This window comes from Leguminivora glycinivorella, chromosome 15, assembly GCF_023078275.1.
Source record: "Leguminivora glycinivorella isolate SPB_JAAS2020 chromosome 15, LegGlyc_1.1, whole genome shotgun sequence".
Taxonomy (NCBI): Eukaryota; Metazoa; Arthropoda; class Insecta; order Lepidoptera; family Tortricidae; genus Leguminivora; species Leguminivora glycinivorella.
In genome coordinates this window covers 11,474,746-11,494,963 of record NC_062985.1, presented here as the reverse complement: position 1 = coordinate 11,494,963, position 20,218 = coordinate 11,474,746, and the positions used below count along the sequence as shown (strand labels likewise).

The 20,218-nt window shown below is 38.1% G+C and overlaps 2 protein-coding genes across 2 annotated transcripts; one reads left to right on the top strand and one right to left on the bottom strand.

The window, feature by feature from the left end:
• Positions 1-1,245: 1,245 nt before the first annotated feature.
• Positions 1,246-7,708, bottom strand: LOC125234091 (pre-mRNA-splicing factor RBM22). Its single transcript, XM_048140276.1, has 7 exons — positions 7,493-7,708; positions 7,358-7,411; positions 6,786-7,279; positions 6,248-6,421; positions 5,577-5,719; positions 5,092-5,204; positions 1,246-1,678 (listed from the first exon to the last, which is right to left on the bottom strand). The coding sequence occupies exons 1-7, from the start codon at positions 7,544-7,546 to the stop codon at positions 1,400-1,402; spliced, it is 1,311 nt and encodes a 436-aa protein (XP_047996233.1). The 5' UTR covers positions 7,547-7,708; the 3' UTR covers positions 1,246-1,399.
• A 3,238-nt stretch (positions 7,709-10,946) lies between these two features.
• On the top strand, positions 10,947-18,278 carry LOC125234114 (WD repeat-containing protein 61). Its single transcript, XM_048140304.1, has 7 exons — positions 10,947-11,093; positions 11,175-11,296; positions 11,385-11,551; positions 12,184-12,419; positions 16,627-16,814; positions 17,221-17,392; positions 18,150-18,278. The coding sequence occupies exons 1-7, from the start codon at positions 11,076-11,078 to the stop codon at positions 18,237-18,239; spliced, it is 993 nt and encodes a 330-aa protein (XP_047996261.1). The 5' UTR covers positions 10,947-11,075; the 3' UTR covers positions 18,240-18,278.
• Positions 18,279-20,218: the final 1,940 nt, after the last annotated feature.

The following is a 20,218-nucleotide window of genomic DNA, read 5'->3' as shown; positions in this document are numbered from 1 at the left end:
TAGTGCGGGCATATATCTGGGCCTAGAATGTAAATTATTGTAACCGTCCTACCCAGATTAAGGTGGGTCTATCTGAACGTTTAACTGTTTGTAACTTAAGTCATGTTATATACTTATGATTAATAAATATAGTTTCAATTACATACTTGTTTTATTCTGCCCTATTTAAGACTTTAAGAAAGGAAAGCATACGAATCGGAGATCCATGCGTTCTTTTGCTAATGTTTAATGTTTGGGTTGGTTGGTTGGAGAATATGGTCACGATAGTACTCTGTGATATGGTAGTGTATAAAAAAACGATATGTATTTTGTAGCAGTAAAGTATTTTATTGTATAATTACAATACGAACACAATAAACTAACACACTTCGATCCGTGCCCACGTCACAATATTTTAAACACTATCTTGAAGTACTATCTTATTTATTAATTCTTTATTATTTAACAACTTTTTTGTCCCAGATGGACAAATGTAAATCTTAATTGCCACTTTTATGTTACAATTACATTGAAGCAATAGTATTTTCGTGTAAAATATCGCTAACACATGGTAAAGTATAAATTATTTTGGTCGGAGGGAGGTAAGAGTTCGTTTACATTTACATCACGATAACAAAAATAGAATATCGCATAAGTTTGTACACGTAAACGCATTCGACCGTATAGTCGTCATCGGATATACCGAAGCGGTCGAGGTGCTCAGAAGTGTCTGCACACGTACTCCATTCCATCGTCTCTACAATAAAGTCTACGCGTTCAGGTGTTCGCGAGAGCCTCGGCCGCTATAATATATTTGATGGCGACTGTAATATATGAATTTTCCCCTCACTAGCTCGGAAACACGTGTTTTGTCCTTTAATAATACCAGCGGGTAAAAACGCATTTTATCCACTAGTGGGTAAAGTAATTGGACCTTGAATAAAGTCAAATTAACTGCTTTAAAACTGATAAAAGTAGGTGAATCTAGTAATAAAGATGATTTACCACCTGTGGAACTACTGGAAACAGTGATAAACGCATTTTTTGCGTTGTAGTTTCCTCGCTATAGTGAGGGGAAAGTTTTGTGTTACACTCGGGTGCAAATGTATTTTACTTCTCGTGTGTTAAAAAACTCGCAAGTTCAGGATTCTATTCTCGCTTCGCTCGTGGTTCAACTATAGAATCCTTTCACTTGCTCGTTTTTCAATTCCACACTCGGCGTTAAAATACAACTTTGCCCCCTTGTATAACAAATAACTATTGTACATTCCTGCTAATCAAAGGGACAATAGTTTCGTGAGACCCTCGGCCGTTCCTATATGATGGCGAATGTACCATACGAATTTGTAAAGTAAGTTTATTCGCAATGAATACACGTTGTTTTTCAGAATGATGAAAGTGACAATAGTAGCGATAGAATTTAGGTCTGCGGGGCATTGGCGTGGGCGTGAGCGCCGAGGCGCGCCGGGTCCTGGCTCGGGTAGTGCAGCGCGGGCGCGGGCGGGCCGGGGGGAGGGAGCCCGGGGCCGGGGGGAGGGAGGCCGGGAGGAGGGAGCCCCGCGCCGGGAGGAGGGAGCCCCGCGCCGGGAGGAGGGAGCCCCGCGCCGGGCGGCGGCGGCGGCGCGCCCCAGCCCCAGCCCGCCGCCGGCCCGTAGTGGTGCAGGTTGAAGAAGTCGTTGGCCCGGTGCGGCGGCGGCATCTGCGAACGTAAACAATGCAAAAACCCAATAATTTTTAAGAAAAAAAAACCGTCGCCTTTCGGGTTCTGGTGAAAGCTACTTGCGAATGTTGGATTATGTAGAAATGTGTAAGTATTTTTTAAAACTGCTTTTAATGCTTTAATTATTAGATGGCAACACAAATGAATATACGTATAACGTTAAGGTTTGAGGAGTTTCCTCAATTCCTCATGAATCCGATTACATTATAAGAAATCGAAGCTTGACAAACTTTGACTTGAAAACTCAATATGCTTAACAAACATAACTAAATAAATGTCACTGTTCTGAACTTAAATGCATGCTTTTCTTACAAAAATACCAAAGTCACTATGAGTGTGCCGTTCAGATTTGAGGAGTTCGGTTCTGACTATCATCAGCAGTTCCACTGCACCAAATGTCACTGTTCTGGACGTAAGTGCATGCTGTTCTTATAAAAATACCAAAGTCACTATAAACGTGCCGTTCAGATTTGAGGAGTTCGGTTCTGACCATCATCAGCAGTTCCACTGTACCAAATGTCACTGTTCTAGACGTAAGCGCATGCTGTTCTTATAAAAATGGCAAAGTCACTATAAGCGTGCCGTTCAGATTTGAGGAGTTTGGTTCTGGCCATCATCAGCAGTTCCACTGCACCAAATGTCACTGTTCTGGACGAAAGTGCCTGCTGTTCTTATAAAAATACCAAAATCACTATAAGCGTGCCGTTCAGATTTGAGGAGTTCGGTTCTGACCATCATCAGCAATTCCACTGCACCAAATGTCACTGTTCTGGACGAAAGTGCATGCTGTTCTTATAAAAATACCAAAGTCACTATAAGCGTGCCGTTCAGATTTGAGGAGTTTGGTTCTGGCCATCATCAGCAGTTCCACTGCACGAAATGTCACTGTTCTGGACGAAAGTGCATGCTGTTCTTATAAAAATACCAAAGTCACTATAAGCGTGCCGTTCAGATTTGAGGAGTTCGGTTCTGACCATCATCAGCAATTCCACTGCACCAAATGTCACTGTTCTGGACGAAAGTGCATGCTGTTCTTATAAAAATACCAAAGTCACTATAAGCGTGCCGTTCAGATTTGAAGAGTTCCGTTCTGGCCATCATCAGCACTTCCACTGCACCAAATGTCACTGTTCCGTACCTAAATGCATGCTGTTCCTTTAAAAACACAAAAATCACCACATGTATGCCTTTCAGATTCGAGGAGTTCCCTCGATTTCTCCAGGATCCCATCATCAGAACTGGGTTCTGAGAAAAATGGGACCAATCTGTATGCATATACATTCAATCAAAAAAAATTTTTCAAAATCGGTCCAGTAACGACGGAGATATCGAGGAACAAACATTAAAAAAAATAAAAAAAAAAAAAAACATACAGACGACTTGATAACCGTCCTTTGAGAGATATGAGGCGACGGTTAAAAAATACACATCGGCCGCACGCCTCGCGAGGAAATTGTTCATACTCATGAGCAGACGTTTGCCATCACCCGAGTAAATTTGCTCGGCGAGTGTGGCGAGATTAAAAAGAAAAATTAATCATTCTAGATTCATGGCAATACTTAGTCGGTCCTAAAATTCTGTCACTGGCACCTTATTTTTAAATTTAGAACATAATTTTAAGAAAATGTTTTTGGATTCCATTTTTGAATGTTTGACAATTATTTTAAAACAAAAAGTCATTTGCTGCGATTGTTCACGATGGAGTGGACATAAAAAGAAAACCGAATAGCTGTTTTAGCGTTGCACCGCTGTGGGCACTCGCCAAGTACCATTTTCAAGTTGCTCAAAAAATTAAATATAACGCTTAGATTTGTATACCGTAATATTGATAGCATTGAGGTATATGTACTACGTACTAGAGGCGACGCTGCTAAGAGAATTTTTTACACACCCCACTGCGGTCCATGGACCGCAACGTTGTCAGTCGTCACCAGGCCCTTGCAGTGCAGTCACGTGCCGTGATGCATTTACTTTCCACGTGAATAATGCGTTCTTGTGTGCTTAAAAATTGTTCTAATCACTCGAAAAAATCAAATAAAAGTCAAGGTGTGACATTTCATCGGTAAATTAAACAAAAAACTCGTCTATAATATTTTAAGATTGAATATTCTACAAATACGCGAGCGGGAGCGGGACTGCCGCCATTTTGGTGACGCAATCAAAGACTAACCGCGCAGATGTGCCATTTACATTGTTCCTACTAATGTGTTTCACCTCTAATATATTTGCGAAATATATATATTTCTATTTGGAAAATGATTAGGTAACTAATTACTACGTCATGAATTATGTTACTATAATATAAAAAAAGTTTATTTCTTTATTGATTGTTAATATTTTTTGAGTGAAATTGTATTTTTAGCACGCTCACTTTTTGCAGTTTTCTTTGATCTGGTCATGAAAAAAGGGAACAATGGATACGCTTTGTCCAACACATATATATGTTCATTCATTGTATTTTAAAGAAGAAGATAAGTACAGCACAATTATATTAATTTGTATTGTTTAAGTTGTAAATAAATAAATCATTTTGACTAGACTAGCCGTATTTTAAAATATAAAATTTCCGTTAGGCAGAATATAATAATAATGTGTCACATCTGATGGTGGACCTACTCTATGCGTAAATTGCCGCTCCCCCCACCCCGCGCATTTGTCAGCATGTGCAGTGTTTTCGCTTGGCAACGTCGCCTCTAGTACGTAGTACATATACCTCAATGATTGATAGGTACAATGAAGTCTCTAGTGTTGAGGACAAAAAAGAACTGGCCGGCCACGCTCCGTAAGAACACCAGCAGTGATCAAAGCGATCAAGGCCCGTATAGCAAGAAATCCTGTCCGAAAACAGAAGTTGATGGCTTTGCAGATGGGTGTCAGTAGGAAAACCGTCAAAAAGATTTTAAACGAAGATCTTAGTCTACGAGCATACAAAGAGTACTTAATACGCGTCTTAAAACAATAAGGCTTAAAAGATCCCGAAAGTTGTTAAAGCGGTACGCGAAAAATCTACACCGCGATATCCTCTTTACAGACGAAAAAATGTTCGATGTTGAAGAAAAGTATAATAAACAGAATGATAGAGTATGCTACGAGCTCTGAAGAAGGAAAAAAATAGTTCCACTTCCACTTCCAAATACTTTAGGACCGACTAAGTAAATATGTGCTCACGTGCAGAACTATTCTAAACTGCCGTGGCTGACCGTGGGCCGCCATCTTGCCGAACAAATTTGCTCGGGCGAGGCGAACGTGCGCGCACGAGCACGGAAGTTTTCCTCGCGAGACGTGCGGCCAGTGTAGACCCGACTATTTGATATTGAAGATTTGTATTTTTTATATATTGCAAATGTTAAAACCGGAGTTAGCCCTGTCAATATACTGTAACATATATTTACCTGTGGTGGGAATGGATGCAAAAAGGCGGGCGCCGGCGGCAGAGCGCCGGGCAGGCCGGGCACGGGCTCCAACGCCGGTAACGCTTCGTTCTTCTCGTTTGTACCTTGACGACCTGAAACGCAAATAATTATATAGCAAACTAAAATCAAATAAATTTATGCACCTTAATTGACCTACCAAAAATAATGGATCATGACACAATAAATAAAAGTACAAAGGAATTGTAGTGAAATGAAGATATGTAATCATATTCAAACAACAACATATTCGACAGTCGACACCAAGAACCCGCCTATCTGGTGGGCACTTGTGAACTGTATTCAAATGTCAGAGAATCCGCTGGACGAGTTCTCGTCATACAAGTGGGCGGTTATAAATTACGAACAGTTTCTGACGTAGTGCGCCATTTTTTGTCTGATAGTGAATATGTTAAGTTCTACTTGATGTCAGACTTTTTAGGTACAAAAAATTCCATCATCCATACCTTGAGATTTGCCCCACTTGATGGTGAGCCGCTTGCCGCCGATGACCAGTCGGTTGAAGGTCTTCTCTGCCGCGTGCTCGGCGGCGCTTCGGGTCGTGTACTGCACGAAGGCGCATTGTGCTCGCGGCACTAACGTTAGCGACCTAATAAATAGTTACGAAATAGTTATAAACTGAAACCAGTTAAAAACTGATCTGAAAAAAAAACTGTTCTAGGTTGGTTTACATACATACTGTCAATTAAATTCAAACTTTAAACATAGTGGTTCTATACGGATCACAATTGTCTCTTTTATGAAACACTAAATACTCTTATTACTTGATACAAAACACTCAAAAGAAAGTAGTGGCGCATGTTGAAGGAGGCCTACACCCGAAGGGTAGAATCAGGCTAAAGAGAGAGAAAGAGAGACTCAAAAGAAAATCAACTTGGTGATTCAAAAGTTACAATTTGTAAAAAACAATAGACCAAAAAAATGTCATGTGAGCACTAGGTTTGATCTAGAAAAATGACTGAGCAAGTTTTACATATAACTGTTGCTCATATCTATATGAGAAATCAGTAAGAAAAAACCAGGCAGTAAAAAAAACATGCTGCATGGACCCTAATTAAATATGCACTTATATCAAGCCATACTACAGATAAGATTATTGATAAGAAAGATTGCAAACCTTATTTCTCCATATTGGTAGAAATGTCCCCTCAGCTCCTCTTCAGAGATGTTTTCAGGCAAGTTGCCCACATACAAAGTGGTGACAGTTCTGTCCTCAGGAGGCGGCAGGGCTGGCATGGCAGCAGCGCGCCGCATCAGCTTCTCCGCTACTGGGTCGTTTACACCATAGTATCTGTCAACAAATAAGTATTTTAAGGGTTATTGTGGTAGTTTATGTACAGTAATTTCTACTGTAATCTAATTAGTGAGCTGAGTATCTTATCAGAAAAGTTATGGCTTTCAATATGCTTGAATCAGTTGGATATGAAATTTTAGAAATTAAGTGGCAATAAATCAATCATTTCTTTATTTTGTTAAACTTAGGTTATAGAAAACGTGATAAATACACTAATGTCTATTCTATGTTTTACCCACTATGCACTATACATTGACTTGTTGCCACTATTCCTAGAATTTCTTTTTGGACTGTAATTATAATTCTTTGGCAGTACCTAGCTCTGATCAGAGTAGTCAAGATATAGAAAACAATGGAGTACCTGTCTTTAATGTTCTGGTCAGCCAATGGATCATCAGGGTCAGTAGGCTTTTCATGCCGGTATGGGCATTCCTCTCCTCTCCGACACTCTCCTTTTACCCAGAATGAACACACATGTGGCCTATTCCTCTTGTAATAAGGTGCAGTTCGGGCCAACCTCAACAACAGATCAGAAGCACCCTTCGACTTGAGAGCAGAATTGCTTGGTTGAGTGGAATCAAATTTAGACATTTGACTATCTAAGTTCTGAATATAATACTCTTTATTCACTTCATTTCGAGGTAGATCGTCTTGTATCTTAAGAGCAGCATCTCTAACTTGAATAGGCAATCCATATTCTAAATCCAATAGGCAAGTTTGACAAACATTCTTCAATTTGGAACATGTTTGACAAATTTCTGTTTTCTTGAAGCGCATCCTAGACCCTGGGCACCAACGGAAGACTGTAAATGGTCGAGCGCATATTTTACACTCTTTACCGTACTTTTCTTTCGTCTGAAAAATAATTTAATCATATTAACGATCTATGAATATTAAATAACCTTCATAAATAGTGATAAAATAACACGTTACCATACGAATATACGGATTGTCTCCTAGGCATGTTTGGCATAGAATTGGAAAGTCCTGAAAAAGAAGAATCATAATATTAATAACAATTTAACTAAGCTTTACTGTACATGTACGAAAAATATGGTTTAATCTTACCGAATCTTCCCAATTTTGTCGATTGTAGGTGTTCGTTGATTTCGACACAGCCATTTTCAAAGTTTAAAATCACCTTTTGCTTCTTACTAACTCGAAACTAAACAACAAGAATACCTGTATATAACTTGGTGATATTATTTGTGATGTCTTATCATCACGAAACAGAAAAGAACGTATCGAAATAAATAAATCCCATACGCATTCTCAGAAAAGAATGCCAAACAGTGTTGCCAGACGGAATCTGAAGTATACAGTAGAAAAATGAATAAAAAAGCAGTAGATCGGGAAAAAAAGCAGTAGACTACAAATATTGATACTAAGTGAAGAAGAATGAAAGAAAAATTATACTGTGACATGAACACGGTCCTGGAACTCTTTTAAGACTTCTCGCGATTTTAAATTCATGAAGATTGGCGTTGATAGGTTTTGGAAAAAACATACGAAGGTCATTTTTGATAAACTTTTTTTCTTTTTAACTATAAAACTCCCGTGAGACTCATACATATTTAAAAATATTTTAAGCGGGTTACTCACGTATTAAGTCAATATAGCGTTCGACATGTTTCGGTTCAATTTCGAGAACCTTTCTCAAGAGTAGCGACACCCCGCCTTTACATGTCGAGAGCGCGACGCATACTGTGGGCGCTTGCTCGGTGCGCGCGGCTGCTGAGGACAGGCGCAGTGTAAACGCACCCTTAACAAGTGACGTAATAAGTGTTGTGTGCAATCCTGCTTTTGACAAAAGTAACATAGTGGGTAGCTCCGATCTCGCCACGGTGACGTCGCCCGCGCCGCCGACCCCCCCTGCGCCTGTCCTCAGCAGCCGCGCGCACCGAGCAAGCGCCCGCAGTATGCGTCGCGCTCTCGACATGTAAAGGCGGGGTGTCGCTACTCTTGAGAAAGGTTCTCGAAATTGAACCGAAACATGTCGAACGCTATATCGACTTAATACGTGAGTAACCCGCTTAAAATATTTTTAAACTTTTTTCTTTCTTATCCATGATCAAATGTTTGTATAAAAAAAAAACCGAATCAGAATCCGGTCACACATCAAGAAAAAAACTTATCCCATACAATTTTTACGAAGATAAACTTATTCCACACTAGCGGCCCGCCCCAGCTACGCATGGGGATTAAAAATGGTTATACATAGTAAGTTATCCGTAAAAGATAGACATATGCTTTCGCGGACTTTTATGTAAACCCATAGCTGGGCACCGTTAATCAAATAGTTAACTTCGATAATCGTTAATGCGTTACTATAAAAGTTAACTTCGTTAATCGTTAAAGCGATACATTTCAACAAATTTAACGGAAGTTAAAGTTAATCGATAATCCGTTAATCGTGATAAAAAAATATTTTACTGTAGCTAGTTGCATCAGTTATTAACTATTAAGTTTTTGGGTAAGTTTATTATGTTACTGTAAATGACCGAAGATCGCCAAAATCTCTTGAAAAATCCCAGCTTCACGATCCACGGGAACTTGGTAGATAGCGCGGTCCGCCGAACTCTGGCTTGATGCGTCGGTTGCGCGATTTATGTGCCATGCGTCATGCCTGATGGTTTACATTCTGTTTCGCGGTTAGTGATGGGTGCAGTAGGACTAATAAACTTTAGCAGGTCTCGAACAAGTGATCCAAAGGCACCAATTGATATGTAGACTGTGAATTTTCGGGAAAATCCTAGGTTTCGCCGTACTCCGGCCTTTTACAGTAGCGGTTAGAGCAAGTTTTACTCGGCGCGTGCGGAACTAGATTAACGATTAACGGACTCGAAGACATTTAACGGAAGTTAACGAATCCGTTAACATTTTTTAAAGTTAACTTAAAAGTTAATCCGTTAACCAAAATGTTAACTTCGTTAATTAACGATTAACGGATTAACGAGTTAATGCCCAGCTATGTGTAAACCTATGAGAGATACAATATTTCGCCATACAGATCATGATATAGCTCAAACGGTTTAGGCAGCGTTTTCGATTAAGGCTCTCAGAAAGTGGGATTTTGTCCGACTTGTTTAGCAAATATCGTTATATTTCAAACAAAGTCTCAACAAATTATATGCTTAAATCTTCCCCAAGAATCACTTATTCATGGGTGAAAACCGCATGAAAATCTGTTCAGTAGTTTTTGAGTTTATCGCGAACACGCATAGACAGACGCGAAGGGGGACTTTGTTTTATAAGGTAAGTAAGTAAGTAAGTAAGTAAATATTCTTTATTGCACCACAAGGATAACAGATTACAAATAGCAGACATTAAACATAGGTAGCAACAGGCGGTCTTATCGCTGTAAGGTGTAGGATGCATTCAATTGGTTCCATTCCTATTCAGTATCGATGGGGCAGTTGCACAAATAAGAACTTTTTCTCAAACTTGCAATGAAATGTTGTCGGGACTACTACGTGTCCGGTGAGCTGAGTGAAGATAATATTTCATAGTACAGTTTACAGCAAAAAAAAGCCTGCCTGTAAAGCACCCTCCATTTGTTTCTAAACGTCAAATGCTGACACTACACCATGACATTTAGTAATCAGAAAAAAAAACATTAATAGTAGGTACTAATGCACCTGAATGTCACCGTTTCATAAGTTACCTCAGAGTTAAAAAAAAATTTGGCGCGGAATTAGAAGAGTTTTCTTTTTGCCTAGTAGATTTTTTTTTTCATATCATTGCAAGTTTGAGAAAAGTACTATAATTACATGCCTCGCCGTGAAAAGAGCTTACAGGCTTCGTATCACTATCCTACTCAGATGGATATACCTACACAGCATGTAAGCCCTTCTTTCCCAGCATCTGACGTAATGTACTATTATTTGATATGAATACAGAATATTAAACATACAAACATCAAACTCTTGCACCCGCCTAAATCGCTATTGCTAATGCAAAGCTATCACTACACTACGAACAATCACAGATATAAAGTCTGTCAAGCGATTTCTGTCACTAGAAAAAAGCAGCAACTTTAAGAAATGAAGGGATGACAGTTGGCCCATAGAAAATTTTAATTTCGCGCCTTGACTAAGTTGTTGGACCGTCTATAATAAAAATTTGTAGCCAATCCAATTGTTTATACTAAAAAATATCGATTTGGGAAAAAGCAGGTAGATATCTTGAAAAATTACAAAAAAAGCAGTAGATCAGTAGATTTTTTCAAAATCAGGTAGATCTACTGCTAAATCAGTAGATCTGGCAACACTGATGCCAAATTCACAATGGCATTGGCAGTGGTTTTCCACAGATAATAAATTAAAAAATTATGTCACAGTTTTTTACTTTATGGATAAAGCGTTCTATTCACGTGTTGTGATGCGTGTAGGTACAAATGTTGGAACGTATCTAGCCGCTTAAATGATTCCTTGGATGTATTATGATTTCTTTGGTCCCTGGAAATTTAGCGTGAAATAAAGTAATACTCCATTTCTCTATGGAGCAAACGTCAATGTCATCAAATTGAGTTTGACATGCATTCGCTTGGAAAGTGCTTGTTTATTTTGTGAAATTTGGAAACCATTCATCAAATTATTACAATTATTAATTCTTGAGGCATACGTATTACTTGCCTATATTGAAAACAACTATGTCGATAACAACATTGGTAAGTCCCAATAAGGTGTAAAAAATATAGTTTGAACCCGGCAAACTGAAGCAATATGCTTTATATTTTTTCATTTTGCAGTATTATTTAGAATTAAAGAAAGAAAATGCTCATGAAGACTCAATCTGGTGTTGTGGCTGGAGTAGAATTGGTCATGAAAAGCAGAAACCTCAGGATAATGGTGAAAATAACGAGAACTCTCAGTAAGTTAACCTATTATGCCTACTTTAGTTATCTTGTACCAAAACAGACATCAGTCTGGTATTTTAAATGAAATTTAATCTTTTTTAGGGACTCAAACCATTCTCAGGAAGCAGTAGAAGATTATATCATTACAGGAGGGTTGGATGATATAATTAAAATTTGGCAGTTAGATAATGGAAAGCTTGAACTAAGGCACCAACTGGAAGGACATTCTCTCGGCGTCATATCCGTGGCAGTGAGTCCCGACGGTAAAAGTGAGTATTATTGGTATTATGACTAATCCCTGTGTTTTTTTTATGTAAATAAATAAATATTGGGGATACCTTGTTACACAGACCAACCCAGCCCCAAACTAAGCAAAGCTTGTACTGTGGGTGCTAGGCGACAATATACTTACTTATACAGATAAATACATATTTATATACATATAAAACATCCATGACTCAGAAGCAAAATATCTTTGCCCGTCACACAAATAAATGCCCTTACCAGGATTGAACTTGTAAAGATATCTAAATAATACATATCTTTATTGTTCACAAGCTTCACTCTTCATAGCATTTTATTTGCAAGTATGTTTTTATATATTTATTAGTAAAATTAACAAATGTTGGATTGCATAGTTAATAAACTGAATAATTTGAATAAATATAAAAAATAGTAAAAATATGATTTATATGGCTCACTCTTTGAGAACAATGACTCTTTTACACCAGTCCCAAAAAAAAAATTGTATTGTTTTGTGTTTACATTTGTATATAATATGTGTCTTTTCAAACATTTTGTATAGGCTGCGGAAATTAACATAGACAGACATATTTTTAGAAATTACCAGTCTGAACATGTTATTTATATTCATATTTCATATAAATAATATTACTTGCAGCATTAGCAAGCAGTTCTCAAGATTCCTCCTTGATCCTATGGGATATTGCATCCGGTGAAAAACTCAAGACGATGGAGCAGGGCTCCTCCGATGTGTGGACACTAGACTTTTCACCTGACGGCAAGCATGTGATCTCAGGAAGCAATGCTGGGAAGATCCTCATATTCAGTGTGGAGAGCGGCAAGCAGGAACAGACATTGGATACGAGGGGGAAATTTACACTTAGCGTTGCTTATGTAAGGCATATGTTTCGTTATTTATTCTGTTTCATGTTCATCTGTGCATTAGACCCAGTCATCTTTTATTGCTCTTTGCCTTATTTGTAAAAAAACTTGTAACTGTAACTTTGAAGCCTTTAAATCAGATTAGTAGGACAGTGTCTGAGTCCATAAGACTCGTTTATGAAACTATTTTTAACTAGATTAAAATTATGATGATTATTATTAATGATGTCTCGCACTAGGTACATTTATTTATTTATGTATGTGTATTTTATTTATATATTTGTATTATACTAATATATATGTATAAAAAATAAATAATAAATAAATAAATAAAATAGCCTTTATTTCAGACGTTTTGTTACATTTCATTTTGTTGTTGACATTCATAATGTATTATATTTCCTAGTTTTTGTCTGTATGCCTTTTGTAGGCAAAGGCCTCCCCTAACTCCTTCCATTTGTCTCTGTCTTTTGTTATTGTAGTCCAGGAACTTCCTGCTGCACGCTTTATCTCACCTTCCCATCTTCTTCTTGGCCTGCCACGTTTCCTCTTTTTGTATTTAGTGAACCAGTACATTATCGTTTTAGACCACTTTTCTTTCCCTCTTATTGTGTGACCTGCCCATTGCCATTTTAACTTTTTAATTGTTGTAGTAATGTCTTTTGTTTTAGTACATTTCTTTATATCTATGTTTCTAACTTTATCGGCTAACCGCTTTCCCATCATGCTTCTCTCCATAGCGTTTTGACATATCTCTAGCTTTTTGTAGTGGGATTTGTTTAGTGCCCATGTTTGGCAACCATAACTTAGGACAGGAAGTATACAGGTATCGAACAGTTTCCTTTTTATGGTCATACTCATTTCTTTATTTTTCATAACTTCTTTTAAGTTCCAATATTGCTTCCACCCGTTTCCAATACGCCTGTCTAGTTCTTTCGTAGTCAAGTCGTGTGGGGATATAATTTGGCCTAGATATAAGTATTCATTTACATACTCGATCATGTTGTTGTTGACGTAAATGGGTTCTTTGTCTTTTCCATTGGTCATGGCTTTGGTCTTCAGGGTGTTCATACATAGCCCTACTTTCTGGCTTTCTGTATCTAGGTCACATATCATTTCGTTTAGTCTGGTTTTAGATGGTGAGATTAATATGAGATCGTCTGCAAATCTTAAATGCGAGAGGTTTTCGCCATTGATTGATAATCCGCATTCCTCCCAATTTAATTTACGGAATACCTCTTCTAAGACAGCCGTAAAGAGTTTTGGTGACACTGGATCGCCTTGACGGACTCCTCTTCCTATTTTAATTTCTTCACCTTCTCTGTCCAACTTAATTTTGGCCTTGCTATTTTCATAGATGTTTTTTAGGATTCTGATGTACTTGATTTCAACTCCTTGATTTATTAGGGCTTGCCAGATTTTGTCGTGTTCAAGAGAGTCGAAGGCTTTGCTATAATCCACAAAACAGCAGTGTAGCGTGATATTGAATTCCTTCGCTTTTTCAAAGAGTTGTTTAACTACATGTATATGGTCCAGGGTTGAATATCCGCTCCTAAATCCTGCTTGTTCCCTCGGTTGGCTTTCATCTAGGATCTTGGTCATTCTATTAAGGATAATTTTAGCGAAGATTTTGTATATATTTGACATCAAGCTAATAGGGCGGTAGTTGTTAATGTTGTTTTTGTCGCCTTTTTTGTGCAATAGTATGATTGTCGAAGTAGTCCATTGATTAGGGATTATCTCTCTTTGTAGCACATCATTGAATATGGTGGTGAGAGGTGGTACAAGGATTTCTATGTTAGCAGTCAGAAATTCGTTGCTAATACCATCCGCTCCGGGTGCCTTATCTCTTTTTTGTGTTTTTATTGCTTTTTCCACTTCTGCAGGTAATATGTTTGGAACCACGCTTTCACCTGTTGTGTCTGTCGGGTGATTGTTATCCTTCTTTGTGTATAGATCTCTGAAGAAAGTGGTCGCTATAGAGATAATCTCTGGACGACTGGTTTTGCATTTTCCTGTTTTATCTGAGATATTGGGTATCCAGTCTATTTTTTCCAATAACTGTTTTTTCGCTTTTTTAGTCCCGCCTGTTCTTTGAATGCAATTTTCCAAAAGTGCCAGCCTGTGTCTTTGTCTGTCTTTTCTCATGTTTAGCTTTATTTCGTTACTGATTTTAGTGATATTTTGTCTGTCTTGTTTCGTTTTTCCATGTAGGGATATTAGTTCAGCCCTAGTTTTTAATAGTTCCCTTGTTTCCCTTGTAAGCCATTTCGCTGAGTTACATTTTATTTTAAGTTTGTTGCTTTCCTTTGTGTGTAAGAGTTCCTCAAATTTGTCATATTTATTTTGGGTATCTAGGTGTTCTGTTAATCTTGCAAAATTTTCAAGGTTTTCTTTTAAGTTTTCGCTGTTTTCTATAAGTGTGGTAATTGGTTTCAACATGAAGGGTCTGTCTTTTTTGGAAGTTGTAAAATGAAGTTTGGCCCTTATCATCCTATGGTTGGTGTTAAAGTTTAATTTATTTATTACTCGACAGTCATGAAACATTTTTGTTTTGTTCGTGAGAATATAGTCGATCTCGTTCTTGTGTTGACCATTTGGGGATATCCACGTCCATCTGTTGTTATCTCTTTGTTTGTATATGCTGTTGAGTATTTTCAAGTTGTTTTCATAAGCTAGTTGGATAAGTTTTCCACCGTTTCGTGTGCGCTTGCCAGAACAGTGTGGGCCCATTATTAGCTCTTCTCCTATGCCTCTGCTCCCAATTCTTGCGTTGAAGTCACCCATCACTACTAAGTTCTTGTGTCCGTGAGTTTTGATTGCGTCGGTTAGCAAAGAGTAGAAGGATTCTATTTCTAACTTGCTGGATAGTTCGGTCGGTGAATAGACTTGTATAATGGACCATGATTCTTTTTGTTCTCCATGTGGCAGTTTTATGTTGAGTATTGCTATACGTTCCGATATTCCAATAAATTCTTCTATGTAGTGTTTTAGTTCTGGTTTTATTAGAAATCCTGTGCCATATTGGCCGGGTGTTTCTCCTTTATAGTACATAAGGAAGCTTCCATGATCCTCTATATTTTCTCCTAGTCGTCTGACTTCACTGAGGCCCACAATGTCCCATTTTATGTTTGATAATGCCAGTTCTAGCTCGTTAAGATTTTCAGGAGTTCGGAGTGTTCTAGTATTTAATGTACACACATGTAGAATGTTGTCATTACTGGTATTTTGTTTTGCTTGGTTTTCTTTATATAGTGTTAGGGGGTTTTGGTCTTTCTCCCCACGGGGACCAACCGGCTTGGGGAGTTGATTGTTGTTGTTTACTTGCTGTTTGATAGTATAAAGAGGAGTTGAACTGTGGCCTATGACATTTAGTTTTTTGTGCTGTTTATTTGTGCTCTATGCCTCATTACTTGGAAGGCATTGGTTTTTACAACCTTAGAGGATGGTGTTTGTTTCCCAGCACATGCATTTGCTTCTTTGTCCGAGGGGGGTGATTCCGAGCGTAATATATATGTAGGTTTATTTATTGTATTTGTGTATGTTTATTTTATAATAGTAGGTATCGACTTGTATTTAATCATTACAATCTCATACAGGCTCTATAATATTGTGCACCAAACTAACTATCTCTGTTTTGCCCAATGGTTGACTGGTAGAGAATGCCTTAAGGCGTTAAGTCCGCCATTTGTACTTTTTATTGATTATTTGTGCAATAAAGTTTAAATAAATAAATAAATAATAAAATTATAGTTCTGGAAGGTACAGGTCGATTCACGAAAGCTGGCACGAATGAAATGAACGAAACTTTGTTTGTGTGAGTGACACCTGTATTGGTATACAGTCGTAACTGTCAAGAGCCACCATTTTATTGGTTAATCTGTCACACCTATGCATATTTTCATTCAAACATTCGTTCCATTCGTGCCAGCTCTTGTGAATTGACCTGTAAACAAGCGGACATTTGTAAAAAAAATTGGAACATGCTTGTAAAAGTTGACTAGACATTGATCAATAGATGGATTAGATAGTTCATAACTTCATATACACGATGTTGAAGAAAATTGCCGTACAAAACAGCTTGTTGTTCGGTAAAGTGACTCGCCCAATGCAATGCAGCCGCAAGTGCATTTTTGACAATGTCTGGGCCAAGGCATGCCTGTATACAGATTGAGACCAATAAGTTCTGTATAGGCCCATAATATATATTTTTTTTCAGAGTCCTGACGGCAAGTACATAGCCAGCGGTGCTTTGGACGGTATCATCAACATCTTTGACGTAGCACAAGGCAAGCTGGTGCACACGCTAGAAGGCCACGCCATGCCCATTCGCAGCCTCTGCTTCTCACCCGATTCGCAGCTACTGCTCACTGCATCTGATGATGGCCATATGAAGCTTTATGATGTGTAAGTAATAAGTATCAAAATAAAAAAAAATACTAAGCTTTGTACATATTTATTGTCACTACTTTGAAAAAATCTCGGATCTCACGCTGCTCCTCAAAGTTAAAACGCAGTAAGCCTATATGCATTCCATACATACTTACTACAATTTTCTTTTCATTGACAGATGAAGATACAAGTTTTTTTTAAAGTAGTGACGATATGCCATATGATGATAAGCTACACCTATTACACTCATCTAAAAAACTCATTGATATGATACGAGCTGCGTTCTAAAGTCTTCGGCCTGGTGACAACCGATTTAGAATAGGTATTCACATTCTTTTCGGTAAGAACGGCAGCCTAGAAAAAACGCGTCATAATAGAAATTAAGTCTTTTGTCACAAATTAAAGTGTATAAAACTTGCAGAGTCCACGCGAACCTGGCCGGCACGCTGTCCGGGCACGCTTCATGGGTGCTCTCGGTCGCGTTTTCACCGGACGGCAAACGCTTCGTATCCAGCAGTGCCGACCGCACCGTCCGGGTGTGGGACCTGGACTCCATGCAGTGCCAGAATGTGTTCAAGGACAACAGTGACCAGGTATGTTCCGGTTTCCATCCTTTCTTGGTAGATATTCCGCGAATTCGCACGAAGCGCTTTGCTTCTTCTTTTATGCGCACTGCCAAGGAGTGGAATTCCTTGCCGGCGGCTATATTTCCGAGCTCATATGACCCGGCAACCTTCAAATCAAGGCATCTTCTAGTCGAGCTCACGCCATCGTAGGCCACGTCTTTGCCTTTGGCTGGTCTGTGGCCAAGGTAAGCCCATTTATAATTTAAAAAAAAAATTGCTTTCTCATAAGATGGCAAGACCGGACCGTCCAGGTCTGGGCAGTTGTCTCCATGCAATGCCAGAACGTGTTCAAAGATTACTATGACTAGGTAGTAGGTATAGTCTAGCTAGGTTGTCTACGGTCAAGTGTTTCGTCGCCAGCAACGCCAACCAGACCGACTGAGTCCGTGTCTGAGACATATAGAGTCGTTGACACAATTATGTATTTTGAACATGTCTACTGCTTAGCTACGTTTTCTGGGTACGTAGCCGAACGGCACAAACGCTCACGAAACGAAACGCTCGTAGATATCAACGAGTATCTCTATCGCTCTTGCGCAGCGCCGGCCCGTGCACTCGATCAGCGACAGAGCCAGACTACCTTTCGCGGCGTTTCGTTTTCGTTTCGCGTCGCAGAAATGCCATCCGGCTACGGCACCTGGGCTAAACCAGTACCTAGCTATGTTATTTTTTAAATACTTTAAAAACTATCGACTTTATTCAAATATTACAACTTTTGTTACAGGTTTGGGGAGTGAAGTTCAACGCAGATAGCAACAAAATAGTATCTGTTTCCGAAGACAAAAGTTTAATCATTTACTCGTGTCCATTATAGCGTGTATATAATTAATGAAATAAACAATTTTACTATAAAGTTGCGCATTTTATTATGTCACAATCTCACAATAGAGGATTTTCGAAACATCTTTCTATGTCACTAGCGAGGACTTTGTCAGTCAGAGAGAAGGGAAAGAAAATGCCGCAATTGACTATAATGTCGATTTTTATAGTTGGTACAAACATTTTTCGTCGACTGCACTTTGCACTTTGCTTTGTTGCTGCAGTGCGCGGCCGGCCGGGCTCGCGTGCGGCTGTGCCGAGCTCTAGGTGGTTGAACAGTACAAGTACTTAGGCTTGCTTATAGATTACAAGTTCTCCTGGCAACCACATGTAAATGGCTTATGTAATAAACTTAGAGCAGTACTTGTAAAATTCCATCATCTGAAATGTGTACTAAATAGGGCTACTATGTATGCAGTGTACTATGCTCTAGTGGACTCCCTTTTATCATATGGGTTATCAAGTTACGGCCGTACTTTTAAAACCTACCTAGACAAGATAAAGGCATTGCAGACTCGATTTATGAAGCTCATGGTTGACAAAAAAACCAAAAATAAATGTAAGATTACTACCTATGATCAACTCTTCTTGGAATGTAAGATTTTAGCAGTTCATGATAAAGTCACGTTAGTCTTAGCTTTGGAACAAATGTGTAACGATGAGTTTAAAATACCTATTGTAAACCAAAGATTAATAAGAAACAGAGATAGTAACAAGCTGTCAATACCTAGTTTTACGAATTACTTTGGCCAGAGATGCAGAAAATATCTAGTCCCTACGATCTATAACGATATGCCATCAGAATTAAAAACTGTAAGAATGACAAAACAAACGTTTAAAAAGAAACTAAGTATCTTCCTGTTAAAGAAACTAAAAGATAAAATACAACCTGTATAAAATGTAATCACTGCAAATTGTATCTTTATGCTGTACGCTTAAATAAGAGAATTAACTCCCTACTTCATGTCATAATAGATAAGAAAATCTTAGTTTGAACTGTAAAGTAAACGCTGTAAGTGTAAGGTAAACGCTGAAACGCATAATTCCTAGATTAAGAGGTAATCGCTCATAAAGCGCATGAAGTAAAGGGTTAAGGTAAGCTAGGTTTTGGCTACGCATACATGCATCGTATACGTATATGTACATGTGTGTGTGTATGCATAGCAAAAACTTATAAGTATATATAAATATTATACATATATCTAAAAACTATGAGGTATTTTAGCTTGATAAGTGTATGGGAGCCTCGTCTGCCAACAAACCACAAAGTGGTTTGGCAGAAGATATGTAATAGGGTTAAGCTTTACGTTCTGAATAAACGTTTTATTTATTTATTTATTTATTTTTTTATTGGCAATATTAGGTATTTATCTAAACAAATTAAAATGCTCTAAAATCAATTAGGTGTAAATTTTGTCGCAGAGTGAAACAACATTTTTCACCACATCAACACCAGGAAAATATCAAATCATCAGTTTAGGTACTGTGGGGTAAACTGATCCATTTTTTCAATGTTTTACAATGTTTGCATTATTAAATAGAGTGTACACCGGTTATATATGGTAGGCATGTTCAGTGGATACATGTAGAACTCAACATCATAGTGTTGTAATAGTGGAAAAAATGGATCAGTTACAATTGCCCCTCAGTCGAGATTTGCCCCGCTGTACCTTTAATAAACATTTGTTTCAAAATCATCATTTTAAGGTCAATTCTACCAGCCAGTCTAGGACATCAAGTTAAAATAAGTATGTGTGTTAAAAAAAAACTGTGGTGATGTTATCGGAGCACATTTTTTCTGGGATTCATTCAATTAACAAAACTTTTAAAATTATAATTCATTTATTATACCTAAGTAATAATATAATATCTATTCTATGCAACATACGTAAAATACGCAATAAATGGAACTTAGTTAATACATTTTGTGATGAAAATTGGTTTGTAAACAATTAGTGGTAAAAAGAAACAGAC